A 26,224-nucleotide genomic window follows, 5' to 3' on the forward strand; every position below is an offset into this window, starting at 1 on the left:
ACAAGGTGTGAGGAATGATGTGATGGGACAGTACAGTACTCTAGGAAAATACAGAGCAAAGAGATTTTCCAGCTTCGAGGTTAAGGAATGTCTCCTTGAGGAAATAACTTTTAAGGTGAGACCTGAAGAAATAGGTGTTAGCCAAGTGAAACGTGAGCCACCTAGGCAGAGGTAAGGTAGCCTAGTGGAAGGAGATGGAGAAGCTGCCAGAGAAGAGTGAGGTCAGCAGTTGGAAAGGGAAGTGGAGTTCAGGGAGGGGCTTTGGTTGTTGTTGATATGTTTATTTTGCAAGATAGGAGAGGTTTTACAAGATGGAAGAGAAAAAAAATGAGGGTAAAAATATAAACAATTGGTGGATTTGTGTAAAGGGTAAAGGGTAAATGGGAAAAGTTACCCCCTCCAAAGACAAGTGAGCAAATCATGTTAATTCCCTGCTTGTAACTAAGTCTCTAATGACTCCCCCTGACCTGGAAATCAAAATTCATTAGGACTTCCATGGTTTCTGAGATGTGGGCCCTGCTTATCTGTCTGGCCTTATCTCCTTTCATTCTGTTCATCACAGCCTTCCAGCCACATGGATCCTGGAGCACTTTAAGCTCATTCCTGCCTCAGGGCCTTAGGACTTCCAGTTACCTTTGTCTGAAATACTCTTCCTCCAACTCAGAACAGCACGGATTTCTCATTCAGGTTGTAGTACATAGATTTCTTCCTCTAAGAAGCTTTCCCCAACCACATTTGTAACATTTTCTCATCCGTCTACCCCAGACTTTTCAGTATCTCAGTTATGTCTGCCTCCTCCAGTAGACTGAAAATCCCCAGAGAGCAGGATCTACTTTGTCTTGAGCATCACCCCACCTCCTGCACCCAATTCAGTAGAAAAGGATCTACTCAATAAATAGTTTTTGAATGAATAAATTAACAAATGAGGAAGGAGATTGTTGCCAGAGAGCACATTAGTGAAGGAAGTGGAACAGTGTTGATGATGAGGTTCGGGTGTAAAAGTGGGTGTGAATCCTTCAGTGCATTGGAGGCAGCTCACTGAATAAATGATGAATGAAGAAAGTAGATATCTATGGAGCACAGAACAATAATGTTGCATAGGAGGAAAAGACAGTTCCTATTGTTTCCCTATTTCCTTCCCATCTTTGGAAGCTGGAAAAGGAGCTGCCATGGATTAAGGCATTTGCTTCTACTCGTCATTTGAATCTTTACTGCACTCCTGTGGTATAGAAGCTGGAAAGTAGCCCAAGGGAGTCAAAATCTTGACTTTGATTTATAAACATGTTTAAAAAAAAGAAAGAAAGAAAGAAAAAGAAATTGTGGTTATGACCTACCCATAGTCAAGAAATCTCTTTGACTTCCATGGGTTTGGTATTAATGGAAGCCTTTTATCTCCAGAACTTTGTACTTGTGCTGCCAAGCGGAGGAGGGGAAAATGCAGAAAGCTCTGTCTGCATAATCACCCCCCTGCTGGCCCTCCCCAAATTCAGAGCTTGCTTGAAGGCTCACCCCCCGCCCCCCCTGGTTCTCAGAGGCCCCAGGCTAGCATGAGAAATCAGTGGGAAAATGTTCCTTTAGATGTCAAAGCCACAGCTTCTACCAGAAAACTGGGGACAGATGAATAAAGCCCCAGGCAAGGACAGGCAGGTCCTTATGTTGCTTATGTGAACATTCTAAAAATTTCCTCATAAATGCTGAGCCTGGAGTTCTTAGACAAAATGCTAATAAGTTCTGCCCTAAAACACATTTATAAAATTAAAGGCACTTCACCCTCTCCCTCATGGCCTCTGTCTTTTGACAGGGCCACTTTCAAGGGGGAAATAGCTTATTTTAAAGTGTATTTTGCAATCCATGGCTCCCTCCAAAGAATTATCTTTTCTCCCATTTTCTATAAGAATTTTAATTTATTTTAATTTATCTTATTTTTTTTAAATGTTTACTTTATTTTTGAGAGAGAGAGATAAAGAGAGAGAGAATGAGCGGGGGTAGGGCAGAGAGAGAGGGAGACAAAGGATCCAAAGCAGGCTCTGTGCTGTCAGTGCAGAGCTCAATGTGGGCTCCAACTCAAGAATCCTGAGATCACAACCTGAGCCGAAGTCGATGCTTAACCGACTGAGCCACTCAGATACCCTAAGAATTTTTAAATAAAAGTTTTAATTTTGGAATAATTTTAGACTTAGACAAAAGTTGCACGGTTAGTACAGAGTGCCCATAAAATCCTCTTCAGTTTCCTCTATTGTTAACATCTTTTCTTAATTACTACAGTACATTTGTCACAACTAAGGAATCAATATTGGCCCATTACTGTTAATTGAACTCCACACTTTATTTGGATTTCATTAGTTTTTTTCCCTGATGTCCTTTTTCCATTCCAGATTCCATCCACAATATCATAGTATGCATCTTTTGGCTCCTCTGGGCTGTGACAGTTTCTCAGATTGTCCTATGTATGTATGTATGTATGTATTTATTTATTTATTTAGTAAGCACTGTACCTGACTCGGGGCTGAAACTCATGAACCATGAGATTTTGACCTGAGCCAAAATCAAGAGTTGACGCTTAATCTTAACTGACTGAACCACCTAGGCACCCAGAGCATGCAACTTTTGATCTCTAGGTCAGGAATCTGAGCCCCACGTTGTGGGTAGAGGCCACCCTCCCCAGAAAAGCCAGTGGAGGAGGAATGGGGTAGGACAAGGTGTGGAGATCAAGCTCACCTCCTGGAAGAGGGAGCATTTACATATATTAAATGGAATTCTTTTGTCAGGAAGATTTGTTTCTTCTTCCCCATTTATTTATTCATTAATTCATTTTTATCTAAAAGACTCATACGAATTTTTACTTTGAGTTGTAAACCAACATGTATTAACTTTATTACTCAAATTGTTCTCATTTTGGCCATCTGGAGTTCTTTCAGGTTGGTCTTTGTGTCCCTTTGACATGTTCCTGTCTTATAAAAATTTTTAAATTTATTTATTTATTTTGAGAGAGAGAGAACAAGCAGGGGAGAGGGGTAGAGGGAAGGAGAGACAGAATCCCAAGCAGGCTCCATGCTATCAGCTCAGAGCCCGATACCAGGCTAGAATGACCTGAGCCAAGATCAAGAGTCGGCCACCTAACTAACTAAGCCACCCGGGTGCCCCTGTCCTTATAAAACTTTTAAAATATACAAATGAAAGCTGATCACTTATATTTTGAGGCAGTTTTTTCTTAACATTACATACAAGGTCTTGGCAATCCCCTAGTGACTCTAGAAGAGATTTCACTTTATTTTTTTTTTTAATTTTTTTTTTAACGTTTATTTATTTTTGAGACAGAGAGAGACAGAGCATGAACGGGGGAGGGGCAGAGAGAGAGGGAGACACAGAACCGGAAGCAGGCTCCAGGCTCTGAGCCATCAGCCCAGAGCCCGACGCGGGGCTTGAACTCACGGACCGCGAGATCGTGACCTGAGCTGAAGTCGGATGCTTAACCGACTGAGCCACCCAGGCGCCCCGAGATTTCACTTTAAAAGGTAATGTTTTCCTAATCTGATTGTGCTGATATTATGAGTCATGGTTTAACTACTTTGATTTGTTTTTTTTTTCCCCTTGTTAAAAAATTTTACACTAGTAATCTGAGTTCATTGTAGAAAAATTGGAAAATTCAGATAAGAAACAGAAGAAATTAGCCATTATCTCATTATATCTTGCTGTACTTTCTTCCTTCCCAGGATGTGTATGTATTCATGTGCATATACCTCCAACCAGTATATTAACATCTTTCTTACATCATTAGATACATTTAATGGATATTTAACTTGTTTTCTACTTCTTTGCTATTATAAAATCCTTGTATATATTTTATTTTTATTTTTTACTTTTATTTTTTTTTTAAATCAGAAAACATTTGCTTTTACTTGGAATACAAAGAAAAATTCATTTTTCACTTCTTGCTTTACTAAGGTAGCAAGTAGGAAATGGTCACTTGATGGGGCACCTGGCTGACTGGGTTCTTCTCTACCTAGCCCAAGCCAGAATTCATTTGCCAGTCTCCAATACAGTTGGGTGGCCATGTGACTGTGTTCTGGCCAACAAAATGTGAGCAGGACTGAAAGGCACCACTTCTAGGTCCATAAAAACCTCACAAGCACACTCCTCACTCTTTGGCTATCCATTTTCCTGCTGAATAGAGAGGACTTTGAAGACAAAGAAAAGGGCGGAGCCACAAGATGGAAAAAGCCAGTGTTCTTGAATCATTATATGGGGCAGAGCCCCTTCCCCTCCTTTTCCTACCTCCTCCTTCCCCTCTTTTCCCTTCCCCTCTCTTTTCCTTCTGATTCTTCCTTTCTTTTTTCCTTCTTCTCTCCAGCCCCTCCACCAACCCATATTGGACTGTAAACAAGAGAAACAAACTTTTATTATGTCAAACCACTAGACTCTCAGGGTTCATTTATTATGACAGCTGAATTGTTTCTCTATGCAATACACAATGAACACCTGTTGGGATGAGCACTGGGTGTTGTATGGAAACCAATTTGACAATAAATTTCATATTTAAAAAAAAAGAAATATACCTTTTGGGATATTTCCTTAACTGAGATGTCCTACTCTGAGAACATTTTCTCCTTCTGCACAAATGGGAGTGAGCCTGCATAGTTAAGAAATAACCAAACAGAACTCTGGCCTTTGCACTGAGCTATCGGGAGCTAATTGCTAGGCTATCTTTACAATAAACTACCCTCTGAGAAGGTTTCTCCTGCTTGCAGTAGAAAGAACATTGGCTAAGATGCTATGTATATTTTTAAATATTTTGCATAAAATGAGGCAATGAAGTCTAGAGGGGAAAAGTGCCACACTGTCAGATCTGTGTTCTAGACCTCTTCAGCCACATCTGTGTCCTTAAACTTTCTTTCTTTTTTTTAAGTGTTTATTTATTTTTGAGAGAGAGAGAGCAGGGGAGGGGAGAGAGAGAGGGAGACAGGATCCAAAGCAGACTCCATGAGCACAGACAACCGATACAGGCCTTGAACTCATAAACCATGAGATCATGACCTGAGCCGAAGTCAGCCTCTTAACTGACTGAGCCCCCATGTCCTTAAGCTTTCAACATGTCCTAAGTTCTCTAGACCTCAGTTTTGTTATCTGTAAAATGTATGGTGGGACTAGACAGCTTTAATATTCTTTGGTTCTATTTCTTTCTTTTCTTTTTTTCTTTTTTTTTTTTTTTTTAATGTTTATTTACTTTTGAGAGACAGAGAGAGAGCAGGGAGGTGCAGAGGGGCGGGGGGATAAAGGATCTGAAGCAGGCTCAGTGCTGACAGCAAAGAGCCAATGCAGGGCTCAAACTCATGAACTGTGAGATTATGATCTGAGCTAAAATCAGATGCTCAACCGAGTGAGCCACTCAGGTGCCCCACCTTTGATTCTATTTCATGTGGTTCTCACACAAACTACATGAAGCAAGGCAGGTAAAAGAGAAAGGTTTAAATATTCATCTAAAGTTTTGGGTCCTAAATATCCTAACTTTTTCCCAGAGAAGACCCAAAGGATACCAAACAGAGGTGTCATTTTATAGAGACAGTCCTCAGAAATGTGATTTGAAGAGCACCAGATATCCTTTTTTTTTTTAATGTTTATTTATTTTTGACACAGAAGAGACACTAGCATGAGCCAGGGAGGAACAGAGGGGGGGGGGACACAGAATCCAAAGCAGGTTCCAGGCTCTGAGCTGTCAGCACAGAGCCCAATGCAGGACTCAAACTCACAGACTGCAAGATCATGACCTGAGCGGAAGTCGGATGCTCAACCGACTGAGCCACCCAGGCGCCCCCAGATATCCTTTTTTATCTAAAAGTATCTCTTTTACCTGCCTCACACCTCTGCACTAAACTTGACTGCAAGCTCCTTTCCTTGTATCTGCCTTTCCTTGTATCTTTCCTTTTCTTGTTATGCCTGCCCCTCAAAGTCTTACCTGCTAACACCTCTACTCTTCACCTCTAAGAACACCAGTGCAGCTGTTTCATATACAAATGTTTCCATCATAACATATGTGCTAACCCTTAAAGTGACAAGCATAATGGAAGCATGTGCAAAGGGTGATGGGATTCACAGGAGGGAGTAGCAACTCTTTAAGGAAAATTTGGAAAGGTTTCACTAGGAAGCTTGCAGGATTCTATCCATCCATTTGGTGGATGGATAGAATTTTGCCTGGTAAACACAAAGGTTTTTCCAGGTGAAGAGAATAGCATGCACTTTTTTAAAAATTAAGTTTATTCATTTATTCTGAGAGAGAGAGAGAGAGGGAGAGAGAGAGAGAGAGAGAGAGAGAGAGAGAGAGAGAGAATGTGACTGGGGGAGAGGGAGAGAGAGAATCCCAAGCAGGGTCCATGTGGTCAGCACAGAGCCCAACTTGGGACTTGAACTCACAAACTGTGAGATCATGACCTGAACCGAAATCAAGGGTCAGATGCTCAGCTGACAGAGCCACCCAGGCACCCCAGCATGCACTTTAATTATAAGATACTTCTTTTGAAATAGAAATACACCACTAGAGATAACACATTAGAGATAACACTATCATCCTACTCTAAGTTAGTCTATTGACTTATTTTCCCAATTATTTGAAGGTTCCAGGGTAACATAAGAATTCTGGGTTCCTGGAAAAATGGGAAAAAAGATTAGAACTAGAAGTGTTCAAATCATTTTTGCAATCATTAATTTATTTAACTCTGACTGAGGTAGTGAGGAATAAGGACACTAAGGCTCAGAAAGAGTGTTTTGATCACTAGCTGAAGGATCACTTTCCTAACTAGCAGAGCTGGACTAGAATCCAGGCATCTTCACTATGTCTAGCATGCTTTTCATTGCACTTCTGGAACAAATATGGCCCTCAGGGCGACATGATGAGAGACCTTCAAAAGAATCCACAGGAAGGGATATATTCAATAATAGCAAGTTCAAGGCAAACATTGTGAAAAATTATAGTGTTCTGAAAAACAAAGGCTGAAACCATGTAATGTTGGATGATTGTTTTTGAATTCCCTTGATTCCCCATCAAGTTGGGTCCTGCACAGACATCAAATTCACTCTTTGTTTATTACTTGGCTTGAGTTACTAAAGTCAGTTGATCACATGCTATGGGATGCAGCCCAAACACCTGAGGGCTGATTTCTTCCCACCTCTGCTTTGTGATGAAAATTTCTCAAGTAAGTAGGTGTTATTTGCCAAGAGAGAACTTTACTTTAAAATGCTTAACAGGAAGCAAAGAGTCCTGGTTTCTTTTTCTTAAGAAACTTTTGAGTAAATAAGTGGGAAAATTTACTTGAAACGGTTTTGTGGTGTTTTTTTTTTTTATAACTCATTTGGGATTAACTTACTATTTAAGCATGTGATACTTCCTTTTACCATAGCTTTTTTTTTTTTTTTTTTTTTTTTTTTTTTTTTTTTTTTTTGAGAGAGAGAGAGAGAGAGAGAGAGTGCATGAGTGGGGAAGAGGGTCAGAGGGAGAGAGAGAATCTGCGTGGAGCCTGATGTGGGACTAGATCTCATGACCCTGGGATCATGACCTGAGACAAAACCAAGAGTCAGACACTCAACCAACTGAGCCACCCAGGTGCCCCCATAGCTTTTTCTAAGCTAAATTATTTGAAGGTGAGCTAGGGTACTTCCCTCAGTAATATAGTTCTACAAAATGTACACATACAGAATATTTAAAGGGTCCTTGAAAGAATGAAGAATGTATGAGAATACTTCCTGGTGTAGTACATATGAAGAACAGCTTAGCTGGGTATAGGATTCTTGGATCAGAATCATTTTCCCTCCTCACATTTGTGGCTAATTTTTCCTGTCTTCTAGTACTTGGTGTTAAAGAGAAGTATGATAAAATTTGATTCATTTTTTTTTTGAGGTAGATTTTTTAATAAAATGTCTCAATTTTTGTCAGATTTGTTTTTTCTATCCTTAAAATTGTATTAAATTCTGATTACAAAACCAAGACTGGAGATTTCAGAAAATTTGGAAAGTAAAGAAAATTTAAAGAAGAAAATAAAAAAATAAATGAAACGACTACCTCAAGAGAACTATTGCTAATATTTTTTGATATGTTCCCTTCTCATCTGTATTTTCCCTTCTAAGGGGTACCTAGGTGGCACATTCTGTTGAGCATCTGACTCTTGATTTCAGCTCAGGTCATGATCTCATTGTCTGTGAGATATAGCCCCATGCTGGGCTGCACCCTGACAGTTTGGAGCCAGCTTGGGATCCTCTCTCCCCCACTATCTCCCAAAATAAATAAACATTTGAAAATAAATAAATAAATTACACTAAAAGTAAGGTAAGATAATAATATATGGTTGACCTTTGAGCAACACAGGTTTGAACTGTGCAGATGCCCTTGTACATGGATTTTTTTTTATAAATACAGTACAGTACTGTAAATGTATTTTCTCTTCCTTATGATTTTTTAAACATTTTCCTTTCTCTTACTTTATTGTAAGAATACAGTATAGAATACATATACCATGCAAAATATGTGTTAATCCACTATTTGTGTTATCAGTAAGGCTTCCAGTGAACAGTAAGCTATCAGTAAAGTTTTGGGGGAGTTAAGAGTTACATGCAAATTTTTGAGCAAGGTTGGTACCTCTAATCCTTGTGTTGTTCAAGAGTCAGCTGAACTTATAATTTTACATACAGTAGAGAAACTTTTAAAATTATGTGAATTTGTAAACAATTCTAGGATATTTAATTGAAAGACAATGGTTCTTAAGACTTACACCCATGGAAACTCATTGAGAATGTGATAAAATATGAACCCTCCAGACAATGCAGTATACATATACTTCCAATATTCTGTACAGAATTTCAAAGAGTTCATGAAGTTCCTCTACATATTACAAATTAAGACACCTTGATAATAATGTCTAATAGGCCAACATTTATTAAGTAATCTTTATATGCTAGGCACTCTTCCAAATGTTTTATACATATTAACTAATTTAGAGTTTGTTATAACCCCATGAGGAAGGCAATATTATTATTCCTACTTTTCATATAAGGAACTCAAGGCATAGACAGATTAGTTAACTGACTCAAGGTTACACAATTAGAAAGTGGCAGAGCTGAGATTTTAATCCAGGTAGTTTTGGGGTGCCTGGGTGGCTTAGTCGGTTAGGTGTCCGACTTTGGCTCAGGTCATGATCTCACAGCTCCTGAGTTCGAGCCCCAGGTTGGGCTCTGTGCTGACAGCTTGGAGACTGGAGCCTGCTTGGGATTCTGTCTCCCTCTCTCTCTGCCCATCCCCCGCTTGTGCTCAGTCTCTCTGTCTCTCAAAAATGAATAAATGTAAAAAAAAAAAATTTTTTTTTAAAAATCCAGGTAATTTAACTTTAGAGCCCACACTCTTAACAATGAATCTGTTATTAATCTATGTTGTCTCAACAGATTTGTGAAAGTACATTTGAAACAACTTTTAAATTCAGTTGAGAAAGCTCAACACCATGCCGTTACACACTGAAGCTGACCAGGACATCTAGGAATCTGGATTTAATAGTGGCCACAAGTTTAAGGACCATTGTTCTGTACTATGTAGCAACCTTCTGCCTGACTCTGCCAGGTTACTGTTGAATCTGTTTCTGAAGTTTGAAGATGTTCGTTCATGTTGATTTTCTGGCTAGTTAAAAAGTTTATGTTTCTCTTTACACCATCTTGGAACCTATGGAGGCCTGCTGGGAACAGGACTCCTAAAAAAACAAATATGTTTGGAAAGCTGTGGTCCAAGGCCATTTTTGCTGGCTATAAATGGGGTCTCTGGAACCAGAGGGAGCACATAGCTCCTCTTGAAACTGAATATGTTTATGCTCAAGATGAAACTGAATTCTATCTAGACAAGAGATACGCTTATGTGTACAAAGCAAAGGATAGATAATACAGTGACTCCTGGTGGCAAACCAAACAAAACCACAGTGATCTGGGAAAAAGTAATTTGTGCTCGCGGAAACAGTGGCATGGTTCTTGTATTCCAAAGCAACCTTCCTGCTAAAGCCATTGGCTACAGAATCTGTGTGATGCTGTACCCCTCAAGGATTTAAATGTACTAAAAAGTAAATAAATAAGGTGTAGACTTTAAAAAAAAATTTTTTTAATGTTTATTTATTTTTCGAGAGAGAGAGAGTGTGAGCAGGGAGGGGCAGAGAGAGAGAGGGAGACACAGAAGTCGAAGCAGGCTCCAGGCTCTGAGCTGTCAGCACAGAGCCTGACACAGGGCTCGAACCCACAGGCCGTGAGATCATGACCTGAGCCGAAGTCAGACGCTTAACTGACTGAGCCACCCAGGCACCCCTGTAGATTTTTTTTTTTAAGTTTATGGCTTTGAAGACAAAGTACAATGAAGTAGAAGATTGAATTAACTTTTAGTTTTTGATACTATTGGGTAGAAAGCTACATTATTAATGGTAATATGGGAAGACTTACACTAATTGAGCAAATAAACATACATGGTAGAGCAGTTTGCAAAGAAAGGGAAATACTTGTCACAAAAAGGTATTGTCAGCTAACTCCAGCTAACCCTAGCAGATGAATATCCAAATGCTAATTTTGACTATGACACTAAGATACTACTCATATAATGTATTATAGTGTTTAATGCAAGTATCCTAGAATGAGTTCTACATGCATGGTCTACATTTTGTATTAGAACATATAATAGAGAGTAATTCTCAGAATTATAATTTTGGCCAGGGAAGTTAAAGTTAAATCAAATTGATGATTAATTCATTTTTGTAAAACATTAAGAGATGTTTTACAAAATAAGATATAGAATTTTCTTGCTAGTCAAAGTGTCTCACTTTTGGACTTCATGCCATACTACCAGGCATAAATAAGCAGGAATTAATAGGGTACTAATAGGCATGAATGAAAGTTGCAGTCATTTGGCACATAGACATAAAATGGGAGGAAAGTTTTCAAGGTAGTGATGGTAAACCAAGTGCTACAACATCTGATTCACAATCTGGTTTCTGGATGTGGGCATAACACTAAGTTACACTTATACTTGAAACTAATAATTCCCTATAGGTAGCAATCAAATATTACAGTGTTTGGCATCTTTTATGCCTAATTAGACAGAGAAGGCAAGTATTCAGAGAGTCTGAAAATTCTATATCTTTTTGCATCCTGTTTCTAGACCACAAGACTGAAGTCAGTAAATAAAGTGCCTTTGAGAGGGATTTGTTGATAATACTGCCATAGCAAAAGTCCTTAAAAAAAAATCATGGGAGGGTTGCCTGGGTGGCTCAGTCAGTTGAGCATCTGACTGTTGATTTTGGCTCAGGCCATGATCCCAAGGTCATAGGATCGAGCTCCACGTCTCCTCCATGCTGAGCATGGAACCTGCTTGGGACTCTCTCTCTCTCTCTCTCTCTCTCTCTCTCTTTCTGCCCCTCTCCCCTGTTAGCACTCTCTCACTCTCTCTGAAAAGAAAGAAGAAAGAAAGAAAGAAAGAAAGAAAGAAAGAAAGAAAGAAAGAAAGCCAGTAAAGCCAAAATAACCTTGAAAAAGAACAAAGGGGTAGGAATCACACTTCTTGATTTCAAAACATACTACAAAGTGACAGTGAATTGGGGTGCCTGTGTGGCTCATTTGGGTGAGTGTCCAACTCTTGATTTCAGCTCAGTTCATGATCCCAGGGTGATGGGATCAAGCCCCATGTCAGGCTCCACACTGAGTGTGGATCCTACTTGGAACTCAGGGCACCTGGCTTGTTCAGTTGGTAAGCATGTGACTCTTGCCATCATGAATTTGAGCCCCACTTTTGGCATAGAGATTACTTTAAAAAAAAACTCAAAGAAAAATTAAAACAAAACAAACAAAAATGATGACTGGGCAACATCAAAAGACAAAATGACAGAAAATAAATCAGGGAAAAAATATTTTCAAAATGTATTTAGAAAAAAAAGACTAGAAAGACTAAAGACTAAAAAGACTACTTTACAAAGATATTATAAATTTCAAGAAAAAAACAATGTTGAGAAGAAATTGCCAAAGAGCAAGAAAGAACATGCAATTCTCAAAAGGAATAATACCAGTAGTTAATTAAGAGGAAGAAATGCCTATATCATTTAAAGAAATCCAAGTTAGGGGTACCTGTCTGGCTCAGTCGGTGGAGCATGGGATTCTCGATCTCAGCATTGTAAGTTCAAGCATCACACTGGATGTAGAGATTACTTAAAAATAAAATCTTTAAAAATGAAAAAGAAATGCAAGATAAAAAAATAAAGAGATGCTGGTTAAAACCAAAACAACCTATTATTTTTACCTTTTTACCTATTATTATTACAATTATTTTTTTTACCTGTTTTTACCTATTATTTTATCCACTTCCAAAGCTCTTAAAAATTCATAATACCGAGGGTTGGTCAGAGTGTTAGGGACCAAGCATTTATTTAAAAAGATTTTGTTTATTTATTTATTTGAGAGAGAGAGAGAGAAAGCGGGGAAAGGGCAGAGAGACAGAGAGAAGCCCAAGTAGGCTCCACACTCTAGTGTGAAGCCTGAACCCATGAACCTTGAGATCGTGACCTGAGCTGAAGTCAGATGCTTAACCGACTGAGTCACCCAGGCATCCCAGGGAATAGGCATTTTTTTTTTAATGTTTATTTGTTTTTGAGAGAGAGAGAGACAGAGTGTGAGCAAGGGAGGAGCAGAGAGAGAGGGAGACACGGAATCCGAAGCAGGCTCCAGGCTCTGAGCTGTCAGCATAGAGCCTGACATGGGGCTCGAACTCATGAACCGTGAGATCATGACCTGAGCTGAAGTCAGACACTCAACCGACTTAACCACCCAGGCACCCCGGAATAGGCATTTTTTTTATGGGAGTAGAAATTAGAACAAATATTCTTCAGGGCAAAATGCCTTTAGTTATATAAAAAAAAAGTGCATCCTACACTTTCACCCAGTTATTCTCTTTTAGAAATTTAACACAGAAATTCTAACACAAATAGGCACAGATGTATATAACACAGATGCTCACTAGAAAATTAGAAACTAATGTCCTTCAAAGGATGATTGGAGTTATGATCTATTCATTAAAGGAGATTATGCAGCCACTGAAAAAAGATAGTTCTATATGGGAGGATAAATTAATTGGGAAAACTAAAAAGCAAGTTGCAGGAGGAACTGGGACTAGGTGAGACAAGGCCTAGGCCTCAAGCAGAACACCTAAGGAGATACTCTTAGAGTAGTAGGAGTGCAGGGCTGGACCCTGAGAGTGAGTGCCTCCTTCAATTTTATATCCTAGTCTTTCTCTTCTCTTGCCTTATTCTAGTCTCAGCCCTGCACTACAGACTGCATAATATAGTCCTGTATCTGTTAATAACAATAATTGTGTATATAAATGAATATTTATAATTGTGTGTATTTGGTACAAACTTTTTAGAGGGCATATGTATGTGTGTGTTTTATTTTATTTATTATTATTATTTAAAATTTTTTTTCTTTAATGTTTATTTTTGAAACAGAGAGAGAAAGGGAGGCAGACCATGAGCAGGGGAGGGGCAGAGAGAGAGGGAGACACAGAATCTGAAGCAGGCTCCAGGCTCTGAGCTGTCAGTACAGAGCCTGACGTGGGGGTCCAACCCACGAACCGTGAGATCATGACCTGAGCTGAAGTCAGATGTTTAACTGACTGAGCCACTCAGGAGCCCTCATTTATTTTTTAAAGTAATCTCTAGCCCAACATGGGGCTGGAACTCAGGACCCGGAGATCAAGATTTGCATCCTTTCCTGACCAAGCCAGCTCGGGGCCCCTATATATGTGTGTATATACACAGTATATATATTAGTGTGTGTGTGCATGTGTGTGATAGTTAAAGGGAAAAAACATTGAAGAATATATATCAAACTATTACCAGTGTTTTTTCTGGGGCATGGGATTTTGGGAGATTTTCACTTTCTCAGTCACATACTTCTGAAATCTTGTGTTAAAAAACAATTAACAGCTTTTGGCTTTTTTGGCTCAGAGGAGGCGAAGGTGCAATTGTCTTTGGTCATCCTGAATCCAGGTTCATCCATCACCAGCTGTCTCTACCATGCTGCCTGAGTTTGACCCCAACGAAATCAAAGTTGTATATCTGAGGTGCACTGATGGTGAAGTAGGTGCCACGTCTGCCCTGGCCCTGAAGGTCGGCCCGCTGGATCCGTCTCCAAAAAAAAGGTTGGTGATGACATCGCCAAGGCAACTGGTGATTGGATGGGTCTGAGGATTACAGTGAAAGTGACCATTCAGAACTGACAGGCCCAGACTGAAGTGCTACCTTCTGCCTCTGCCCTGATTATCAAAGCCTTCAACATTGCCCCACAGATGCAGCACCGATATTTAGTCAGACAACTCTCTGGAAACATTAAAGAAATCCTGGGGACTGTCCAGTCTGTGGGCTGCAGTGTTGATGGCCTCCACCTTCATGACATCATAGATGACATCAATAATGGTACAGAGGAATGTCCAGCTAGTTAGGAACTACAGAGGAAAATTTTTTTTTTAATTTTTTAAGTGTTTATTTTTGAGAGAGAGAGCGTCAAAATGCAAGCAAGGGAGGGGCAGAGAGAGAGGGAGACACAGAATCTGAAGCAGGCTCCAGGCTCTGAGCTGTCAGCACAGAGCCCTACGCGGGGCTCAAACCCATGAACTGTGAGATCATGACCTCAGCCGAAGTTAGACATGTTTAACCGACTGAGCCACCCAGGTGCCCCAAGGAAAATATTTCAATTTAAGATCATTTGACAACTAACCAACCAACCAACCAAAAAACAACAGCATTCAATTAACAACTGCATATTTTTGGTTACAGAAAAAGCAAGGAGGATTTTCAAAAATAATAGGGTAATCACACAGAGTTCCATGTGCTATATGTGTTTGAATACTGAATTGAGCATTTTGTGTATCTGTGGTTGGTATCACATCGCTACTACGTGAAAAATGAAATAATGAAAAAATGAATGAGTATCATATGTTTTTGAAACATGTATTTAGAAAGTTGTATGGGGCACCTGGGTGGCTCAGTCAGTTAAGCGTCCAACTTCAGCTCAGGTCATGATCTCACAGTCTGTGAGTTTGAGCCCCGTGACTGGCTCTGTGCTGACAGCTCAGAGCCTGGAGCCTGCTTCAGATTCTGTGTCTCCCTCTCTCTCTGCCCCTCCCCTGCTCATGCTCTGTCTGTCTCTGTCTCAAAAATAAATAAAAACTTAAAAAAAAAAAAAAAAAAGAAAGAAAGAAAGTTGTATGACAGGGACCCCTGGCTGGCTCAGTTGGGAGAGCATGTGATTCTTAATGTCGGGTCGTGAGTTTGAGACCCATGTTGGGTGTAAAGATTACTTAAAAATAAACTTAAAAAAAAGTGTCAGCATTCCCTCTGCTAAATTACATTCTTGGCAAGTAGAAATTCAAGTTACACAAGCAAGAGCCAATTTTAGCTTCTATGTGAATAGTGTCTTCCCATGCATGCCGTACCCTTCTCTCTAGATAAAGATCAGATTAGGTGTCTTTCATATGGGAATTTCAAAGCAGTTTAAAGATATTAATTAGCTCTCACAACTCTGAGGTGGGTGTATATTATCATGTCTGTTTTCCATATGATAAGACTGATAGACTGTATGATTTCCCAGTATTCCATACCTCATATTGTTAGTGAAACTGAGAAAGCCATTACTTAATTGGCCATTTTTTATTTCTTGAGAAGAAATAAAGCAATTTGGGGGTGGATAAGTCAAACCAAAATAGCTATTTATGCACCAAACATTTTTAAGACACATAGGTATTTTTATTTTTATATTTTTTAAACAATCTGGAGCATTTAAATTTATATTCCAATAGTTGGTTGGAATAATATTTTCTAAATTAACATTTCTACTTTAAAATATATAGACAGCCAGAGGTAAAGCTTTGTTGATCAGACATCTGCTTTGGGTATTTTGTCAATTATAAGAAATGTACTTACAGATGAAGTAATGTGGTTTAGTGACTTGGAGATCTACTTTTAAAGATCCTGGCCTGGCACACTGAAAGGGTACAATGAATTCTTGGAAAAGGGAGGATTAAAATACACTTCACTTGTGCCACTCCTATGCTAACAACTTTATTCACACTATCTCATTTAATCCACAACATTGTACTTCTCATTTTACAGGTAGGGAGAGAGCCTGATTGTGAGACTTACCTAACATGAGTCATGTTAAAGAAGATAAGAAGGCAGGCAGGATTCCAAAAGTCAAGTCAATAACGCCAATTTGAAAAAAAAAAAAAAAAATGCCTATTTGATCCTGCCATCTTCTCCTTTTTGTTTTTTATTCCCCCACTTGAATGAGGTGCACGATTTTAACCTGCCATTTTGAACTCTGTATTTATGAATATACCCATTTAAACAATAGTTGTAATCTATTTAATTCTTGGTCAAATTTTTATGCAGTAATAGTGAAACTATTTCCAATTTTTTTTCTATTCTCATTTTTTATTTTACTGAAATGATTATGTCCAGGAGCAACTTTTTCCATGCACATTTTACATTGAGATTCATTTCAGTCATCAGCTTTTTATTCTCATCAAAATCTGTCCATTTAAACTACTGCTATAGTGACCTTTCTTTTGTAGCTATTATTTCCATGAAACTTTATTTTTCCCTCTCATCCAAAGTATTTATTAGGTTAAAGAGGTAGGGTCGAACCATCCCTTTTTGCCTGGGATACAGGAATTCAATATAGGTCATTTCTTATGATAGTAATGATGAGACAAGTATTACCTGCTCCAGCCACCTCATCAGAGGGAGGCTCAAATGCAAAAATAGATGTGAAAGTGCTTTGTAATGTGTTAAAGTTAAGTAAATGTCACTTTAATTATTGTTAAAACAAGTCATATAATTCATCTCCTGGAACTGTTCTAGAAGGCACACACCTTCCTATTCCTTGCTGTAATGTTATTTGCAAAATTGCTTTCAGACTTCAGCTGATTTTCTAAGTATATCCCAGTGAGCTAGTGACTTCACTCACTGTTCTCTTGTCGTTTGTTTTCCATTCTGACCTCATTAATTTTTCTTTCTCTAGCCCTTGTACTGAAATCCTCTGTGATGTAGAAACCAGCTTTGGTATTGTAATGGATTTGTACCATTGGTTATCAGTTTCATCATCCTGGTTGCTGTAATTGTTGCATGGAATTGAATGATAGTGTTATTGGCTAGCAGTTGTTTGAGAAAAATTAAAACAAACCTGTGACCAAATAGATGATATCTCAGCAGAGGTTGCAGGTACACTGTTATTATAAGAAATTCTCCTCTTATAACACCTCTGTCTCTTGCCTAATATACTACTTGCTTGTACAAGAGTTTTGAAGGAAGTAGAAAGGCTGCTGTTAATCTAAGCAAAGCTTAAAAATTTATTTACTTTAAGGTGTAAAGTTTATAGGTTCAGGGTTTTTCCCCTTTCTATATCATAAAACAGCTTAACATTTCACCATTGTTTTCAACAAACCACATTATTTATAAATATACTGATAATATTAGGTAAAAATCCATGAGAAGTGATCCAATTTCAACATATTGATTTTATCCTGCTCCTAGTGTTAGTATAAGGACTAAGAGATTTTTTCCTTTAAGAATCTGCTGCATTTCTTGTGTATAGTTTTATTCTTAAAAGGTATCCTGCAAAAGAAGTAAAAGTTTGAGCGTTAGCAATGTAATTGTTACTGGCAAAATGCCTTTCAGTTCCTTTTTTTTTTTTAAACCAGTTTTATTGAGATATAATTCACAATACAATTCATCCATTCAAAGTGGACGATTCAATTTTTTTTAGTGTATTCATAGAGTTGGGCAACTATCACAATCCATTTTGAGACATTTTCATCACCCTAGCAGGAAACTCCTTACCTAGTACTTGTCTGTTCACATTTATTCCCAACTCCCCTTTCCCTCCAACCCCAGGCAACCACTAATCCACCTTCTGTCTTTAGATTTGCCTGTTGTGGACATTTCATATAAATGGAATCATACAATATGTGGTCTTCTGTGACTGGCTTCTTTCACTCAACATATTGATTTCAAGGTTCATTCATGTTGTAGCATGTATTAGTACTTAATTACTTTTTATGGGTAGATAATATTACGTTGCATGGATATGTCATATTTATTTACCCATTTATCAGTTAATGGACATTTGAGTTGTTTCCTCTTTATGGTTATTATGAACAATGCTGCTGTGAATGCTTGTGTAGAGGTTTTCTCATTTCTCTTGGGTATATACCTAGGATTGGAATTATTGGATCATATGGTAAGTCAATGCTTAACTTTTGAAGAACTGCCAAACCTGTTTTCGAAAGTAAATGCACCATTTTATATTCTCATCAGCAATATCTCAGGGTTCCAATTTTTTCACATCCTTTCTGACACTTTTATCTATCTTTTTTATCTTAGCCACCTTAGTGAGTGTGAAGTGGTACCTCACTTAGGTTTTGATTCGCATTTCCCTAATGGTTAATGATAATGAACATCTTTTCATATTGTTATTGGTAATTTGTATATCTTCTTTGGAGAAATGTGTATTTAGAGCCCTTGCCATTCCTAAGTTGGGTTTTCACTTTTAGTTTAGGAAATTCCTTTCATATCTTAAATTTCTTTGAAAATTTCTCCTGATGTTTTCTCTGCTACTTAAAAAATATGTTTGGGGGGCGCCTGGGTGGCTCAGTCAGTTAAGCGGCCAACTTCAGCTCGGGTCATGATCTCCCGGTCGGTGAGTTCAAGCCCCGTGTCAGGCATTGTGCTGACAGCTCAGAGCCTGGAGCCTGTTTCAGATTCTGTGTCTCCCTCTCTCTGACCCTCCCCCATTCATGCTCTGTCTCTCTCTGTCTCAAAAATAAATAAGCGTTAAAAAAAATTAAAAAATAAATAAATAAAAAATATGTTTGGGACTACTAGGTGGCTCAGTTGGTTAAGTGTCCAGCTCTTGATTTCCCCTCAGGTCATGATCTCATGGCTGTGAGATGGAGCCCTGTGCTGGGCTCCATGCAGGGCATTAAGCCTGTTTAAGATTCTCTCTTCCTTTCCCTCTGCCCCTCCCCCATTTGCTCCGTCTCTCTTTGTCTCTCTCTCAAAAAGAGTGTGCTTTATGTCCATTCATTTATTTATTCAAATAAGTTCTGCATTTATTGAGGACCTAATATGTGTCAGATTTATACTAAATCCTGAGTCTAAAGTCCCAGGCCTTGGGTGGGTGTCTCAGTTGATTAAGTGTCCAACTTCGGCTCAGGTCATGATCTTGCAGTTTGTGGGTTCAAGCCCTGCATTGGGCTCTGTACTGATAGCTCAGAGCCCGAAGCCTGCTTCAGATTCTGTGTCTCCATCTTTCTCTGCCCCCTCCCTACTCATGCACAGTCTCTTTCTGTCTCTCAAAAATGAATAAAAATTTTAAAAAATTAAAAAAAAAAATCCCAGGCCTTAAGGAATTCATAATCTCCTGGCTTCCTAAAGAGATAATATGCAATACAATGGTGTAAATGCTATGTAGACCTCAACAGTAAAACCCTTGCAGGGATATAAATAAGAAGGTTTTAGGTAATGCTACCGATGAAATATAATGGAGATCACGCTTTTTGCAATGAAAAAAGTCAAAGCATACAAATTATACATCTTATCAGTCAATATACTACTGAAATGCTGATTATGCCAAGTGTGGAGATAGCTGAGTGAGAGAAGCAGGCGTGGAGCAGAACTTGCAAGGCAGAGGAGTGCCTGGGTGGCTCAGTCAGTTAAGCATCTAACTTCAGCTCAGGTAATGATCTCATGGTCCATGAGTTCAAGCTCTATGTTGGGCTCTGTGCTGACAGCTCAGAGTCTGAAGCCTGCTTCAAATTCTATGCCTCCCTCTTTCTCTGCCCCTCACCCACTCATGTACTCATGCTCTCTCTCTCTCTCTCTCAAAAATAAACATTAAAAAAAAAAAAAGTGGATCACTTTCCACCTTTAAAAAAAATTAAAAAAAAAAGAACTTGCAGGGCAGAGCACAAGCCTCTTTGGCAATACAATTGATAATATTTGAGCATATCATTCAGAAATTACAGGTTATGGAAAATATCACTGCCTTTCCAAGTAATAATAAAGGCACTGATCTCAAAAGCCATCTTGCATGTCAGCCAGATCTGCATGGTTCAAGAACACATAAGACACATAAAATAGGAGCTGGCTCAGTCAGTAGACCATGCTAATCTTGATATCAGGGTTGTGAGTTCAAGTCCCACATTGGGCATGGAGCCTACTTAATTAAAATAATAATAATAATAATAATAAGTGAAACAGATAAAAACACATAACACATAAAAGAAAATCAGCATTGGACTACACAAGAAAATAAATCAAAACAGAAAACATGACTTAGCCATTTGTAGCTAAGGGTTTTCACAAGTTGTATAAAGAAGAGGAGATAGAAATAAATATCAGAATCTTCTGCATTTCATTTGTGGTTTGTTGCACATAGACATACTTATGTTGACTGTGTATGGGAGCTCTTTTATACCATGCATTTTAGCCACTTGGTAAGTTGTTTCGCTGTCTTCATGATCCCTTGCTCAGAGAAAGCACTCCCATCCCAGCTAAATATGTGGATCTGGTGGAACCCAGCAGGGACAATTAAAATTCTAGTGCCAGAATGGTTTATTTACATTATTTCTATTTATATCCCATCAAGGGCTTGAGGAAGCTTACATAGATGATGTAACATAATAAAATAGAAAAAAATTAAAATAAGAAAGATTGTCATAATCTAACCAGTAATAAACCAGAGTACTAAATATAATATTAGCATATCCAGAATATTTAAATAAATATTAGGATATGATGCTGATGATAAAGTGTCATATGTAAAATAATTTGTTTTATGATAATGTTCAGAGAGTTTGCTTAATTTTTTTTCATTTCCTTACCATGAGTATAATATTTACTCTGGATACCAAAGACTACTTGTTTTGTTTTGTTTTTTTACTTTTCTTTGTCTAGAACTACTATTTGAAATAATATTTTTTCTAATTAAAAAAATAATACATTGTAGGAGGTCAAAATGTATCAAAAAGTATAAGGAAGAAAATAAAATAAAAAATCACCCATAATCTCCTCCCTTCCCAAATCAAAACCAGCAACAATAAAAACAGAAGAGGAATGTTATACTACTCCAGAGTGTGAACAAAGCTTTTTGTGCACTCAGAGGACAAGGCAGGTAAATGATGATCTGGGGATTGGAGAATGCTTAACCCTCCAATTATGCTATGTGTGTGAGCTTTTTTTTTTTTTTAAGCTTATTTATTTATTTTGAGTGAGCCGGGAAGAGGGGCCGAGAGAGAGGAGAGAGAGAATCCCAAGCAGGCTCTGCACTGTCAGCGTATAGCCTGACCTGGGGCTCAGATTCACAAAGCATGAGATCAGGACCTGAGCCAAAACCAAGTCAGATGCTTACCTGACTGAGTCACCCAGGTGCCCCTGAAGAAAGAATAGAAGGTGCCTGGAGCAGGGACAAGGAAAGGCATTGAAGGTAGAGGGAAAAATCTGTAGGAAATGACAGAGCCAGGGGCACCTGACTGTCCCAGTCAGTAGGGCATCTGACTCTTGATTTCAAGGTTGAGTTCAAGCCCCATGTTGGGCGTGGAGCCTACTTTAAAAAAAAAAACAAAATAAATAAAAGTAAAATCTTACAAAAAGAAAAAGACAAGAAAATGAGAGAGACGCTTCTCCCTTTTCCTTTTCATTAGAAAGAAGGTAAGTTTGGGAAAAGGCCCGGTATATTCAGTGAACTGTAAGAGGTTTAAGAGGGGCAAAAAAAAGAGAGATAAAGCTTGTGAAGGAAAGATGGTGAAGGCCTTTGTTCATAAAGCTAAGAAGTTAGGGGGCACCTGGATGGCTCAGTCAGTTAAGTGTCCGACTTCATTCAGCTCAGGTCATGATCTCGCGGTTCACCGGTTTGATCCCCACATTAGGCTCTCTGCTGACAGCTCAGAGCCTGGAGCCTGCTTCAGAATCTGCCCCTCCCTGTCCTTCTGCCCCTCCCCTACTGTCTCTCTCTCTCAAAAATAAATAAGCATTTAAAAAAAAAAGAAAGAAAGAAAGCTAAGAAGTTAGGCTTTGTACCATAAGGATTGTCCTTAGCTATACTGAAATAGGGGAGGTAATGGATAACTGGAAATGTGATGTTGGTCATTAAACTTTTTTAAAAAATATTTTATTATATTATATTTTATTTATTTATTTATAGATTTTATTTTTTAAATGTTTAAAAAAAATTTTTAATGTTTATTTATTCTTGAGAGAGAGAGAGAGAGAGTGCAAGTGAGGAAGGGGCAGAGAGAGGAGACAGAATCTGAAGCAGGCTCCAGGCTCTGAGCTGTCAGCACAGAGTGCGACACAGGGCTCGAACTCATGAACTGTGAAATCAGGACCTGAGCCAAAGTCTGACACTTAACCACTGAGCCATCCAAGTGCCCCCTAGATTTCATTTTTCAGTAATCTCTACAGCCTGCGTGGAGCTCCAACTCACAACCCTGAGACCAAGAGTTGCATGCTCCACCAAATGAGCCAGGCTCCCCTGGTCATGAAACTTTTAACTAGAAAATTGTTACTTGGCCTAATCACCCCATCATATTGTCCTCTATTTCCCTATTTTTCTATTACTAAAGTCTTGTGGCCAAGATAAAACAATCCTTATAGGGAGATGTAGGAAGGCAAGACAATGGCAAACATTTCTTACAGATGTTCTACATAAAAACTTGGCAAACAGAATGCATATGAGTAATCCTTAACTGTGAAACCATTCTGGTAATAGTCTGTGTTTGGTATATTTTCTTAAAGGCACTTATTTTTGGAAATTTGGAAAGATTATTCAGTAATATTTGAAAGAGGAAAACCCCCCACAAGTCTGATAGTTCTCCTTTTTTATTCTGTGCTTTAAGAAGAATAAATGTGTACAGCCTATTTTTGGATAATAGCAGATACACACTGAGAAAATTGATTAATATGAGAATCATATAATGGAAAACAATCCCCCCTCAACCTCCAAGAGCAATGAGTTAGCCAGTAGTAGGCAATGATGGTTCTGAAGTAAAAGAAAAAACAGATATGCTCTGGGATGAACAGCTATAACCAGTCCTCTTTTGAATTGTTTGTATAACTGAAGCTTGGATTTCTCTCCATAAAAAAAGAGTAGGTGGTCATCTTGCTTTTTGAACATTTAGACAAAGATTTTATCCTAAATTTTATTGTATGATTTGATTTCCTAGCACAAAAGAGATTTTGAAATTGGTCTTTTTGTTGAAGGGAAAGGGAACCCTTTTAAGTGGAGGAAGTTCAAAGTTTAAAGCATGATTAGTTTTGTGTTTGGAAAATAAAATCATTACATTTTAGGTCTAAATATCTAATCAGTTCTAACCAGAGAAAATTCTAGATTAAGGAAGAAAAAGTAAGTTTTGATGTAGATATTTCTGTGTTCTAGAGTCCTCTAAAAAGGATGAATAAATATTTATCTTGGGGGAAGGTTGTGAGGATGAGTATTACAGTAGCTTCAGCTACTCTTGAAGTTATTTGTGTAATTTCTACAAGAAGATAGTCTAGTGCAGTTATGTGGAGGTCATTATGAAAGGGCAGATAAATATTTATTAAAAGCCAGAAAAATGAAAATGCAAGGCCATAAGACAGTCTTACTTCAGTACATTTCAAATGCTTATGCAACAGCCTCAGCATCCAAGTGAGAAAAATGTTGACATGCTTAATAACTGGAAAAAGTATTGAAAAAGTTTTAGTGGTGCCTGGGTGGCTCAGTTGGTTAAGCATCTGACTCTTGATTTTGGCTCAGGTCATGATCTCACGGTTGTGAGTTTTAGCTCTACATTGGGCTCTCTGCTGTCAGCACGGATCCTCTATTCTCTTCTCTCTGCCCTTCCCCTGCTCAGTCTCTCTCCCTCTGTCTCTCTCAAAAATAAATAAACTTTAAAAAAGCAAATATATCAAACATTTGTAGAAAGTACAGTAAAAAAATATATTCTATTATGCCTTTTTTTCTAATCCTTGAGATACAAATAAGCCTATGTAGGAACAAATTTTTTTCCTTGTTTTGTGTCCTCAGTTGGCTGACTTTTCATTTCAGTGACTACTAAACATTTTCTAGGTATGCAGCAGCATATGATTTAGTCACTGTTCTCCGATATTATAAATCTTTCTGGAGAAATAAGATTTTTACACATTACAGGGCACCTGCCTGGCTCTACCAGTTGGTAGAGCATGCAATCCTTGATCTTAGGGCTATGAATTCAGGGTCCACATTGGGCACAGAGTTTACTTAAGGAAAAAAAAAAAGATTTTCACAATTAAGTAATTGTATGTGAAATAATTAAAGAGAAATAACTTTGCTTTTCCTCTTCTTAATTTATTATTTTTTTTTTTTAAGTAGGCTCCACGCCTAGCATAAAGCCCAATTCGGGGTTTGAGCTCACCACCCTGAGATCAAGACCTGAGCTGAGATCAAGAATCTGATGCTTAACCGACTAAGCCATCCAGGCACTCCATAATCTGTGCTTTTATCACTTCTTTGACAACATTGCATAACTACGTTATGTTCATATTCTGAAATAGAGAACTTTTAAAACTTAATACTGGGGGCACCTGGGTGGCTCAGTCGGTTAAGCGTTCAATTTCGGCTCAGGTCATGATCTTACAGTTCATGGGTATGTGCCCCACGTCGGGCTCTGTGCTGACAGTTCAGAGCCTGGAGCCTGCTTAGGATTCTGTGTCTCCCTCTTTCTCTGCCCCTCCCCTGCTCCCACTCTGTCTCTCTCTTTCTCTCTCTCTCAAAAACAAACATTAAAAAATTTTTAAAAAGTTAATACTGATATAGCATTTGTACAACTCCAAAAAGGATTCAGTAAATGCTTGTTGATTAGTAGCTTTCACAAGTCATAGTACTTCTGAATAAATTGTAAGGGGTGATTCAGACCTTTCTGAGGATTATAAAGGGTAAATTATATACTTTGATCACATATTAGGAAATAAGTAGAAAAATCACTTGCTTCTACATTCTGACTATGAATAGTGGGAATCACATACATTAAGAAGAAAAGTGAATGGAGTGCCAGACTGGCTCAGTCGATGGAGCATGAGACTCTTGATCTTGGGGTTGTGAGTTCAAGTCCCACATTTGGTGTGGAGATTACTTAACAGATAAAATCTTTTTTTCAAGTGTTTTATTTAATTTTGAGGGAGTGCAAGTAGGGAAGGGGCAGAGAGAGGAGGACAGAGAGTCTGAAGTGGGCTCTGCACTGACAGTGTGGAGCCTGGAGACTGTTCCCCTTTCCGCCCCTTCCTTGCTTGTTCTCTTTCTCTCTCTCTTTCTCTCAAAAATAAATAAGTGTTTAAAAAAAGCAAAATAAAATCTTTAAAAAAAGAAAGAGAAAAATTAAAAAAATAAAAATGTAAAAAACTGATTTTTTGCTATGAAATTGTATGAACTGAGAACTCAAAATTATACAAATAGCTTCAGCCGAGGAGGGGGCAGAGGGAAAGAGAGAGAGAGAGAGAGAGAGAGAGAGAGAGAGAGAATGTTAAGTAGCCTCCATGCTCAGTGTGGAACCTGACTTGGGGCTCAATCCTACGACCCTGGGATCACAACCTGAGCTGAAATCAAGAGTCAATCACTTGACTGACTGAACCACCCAGGTGCCCCGAGATTATCCCCCTTTTTAATCTAGTAGAGGAGAAAACAAAAGCAAGGAATCAAAATGCAGCCTGATAAGCACAATATTAGAAGCTTATAAAAAGCATATAGAAATAATGCTAAGAAGGGGTGCCTGGCTGACTCAGTTGGTAGAGCCTGTGACTCTTGATCTTGGGGTTGTGAGCTCAAGCCCCATATTGGGCCTAGAGGTTACTTAAAAAAAAAAAAAAGTAATGCAAAGAGGGAATAATTAATTCTGTTTGGGGTTTGGGGTCAGGGGAATCTTCTTAGAGGTGGTACTGTTTGAGCTGAGTGTTATATGGTGAACAAAAATTAAGGAGACAGCCATAAGGGAAAGGATATTCCTGGCAGATAAAATAGCAAGCACAAAGGCATGTATATTTGAGGAACTGTAAATTCTTTGGTATCACAGGGCTTAGCAAGAGCAGAGACTGTTTTGCTTATTGTATCCACAGTAGCCTAATACAGAGCCTGGACCACAATGAACAATAAATATTTGCTGAAC

At 38.4% G+C, this 26,224-nt stretch overlaps 1 protein-coding gene and 1 pseudogene across 1 annotated transcript; both read left to right on the forward strand.

The window, feature by feature from the left end:
- The first annotated feature begins 9,736 nt into the window (after positions 1 to 9,736).
- LOC122228141 lies at positions 9,737 to 10,070 on the forward strand (annotated as a pseudogene).
- A 3,844-nt stretch (positions 10,071 to 13,914) lies between these two features.
- LOC122227249 (60S ribosomal protein L12-like) lies at positions 13,915 to 14,491 on the forward strand. The gene is made up of 2 exons (XM_042951611.1): positions 13,915 to 14,195; positions 14,279 to 14,491. Exons 1-2 carry the CDS (start codon positions 14,067 to 14,069, stop codon positions 14,489 to 14,491), a joined length of 342 nt encoding a protein of 113 aa, XP_042807545.1. The 5' UTR covers positions 13,915 to 14,066.
- Positions 14,492 to 26,224: the final 11,733 nt, after the last annotated feature.

Source organism: Panthera leo, chromosome C1 (assembly GCF_018350215.1).
Source record: "Panthera leo isolate Ple1 chromosome C1, P.leo_Ple1_pat1.1, whole genome shotgun sequence".
Lineage (NCBI taxonomy): Eukaryota > Metazoa > Chordata > Mammalia > Carnivora > Felidae > Panthera > Panthera leo.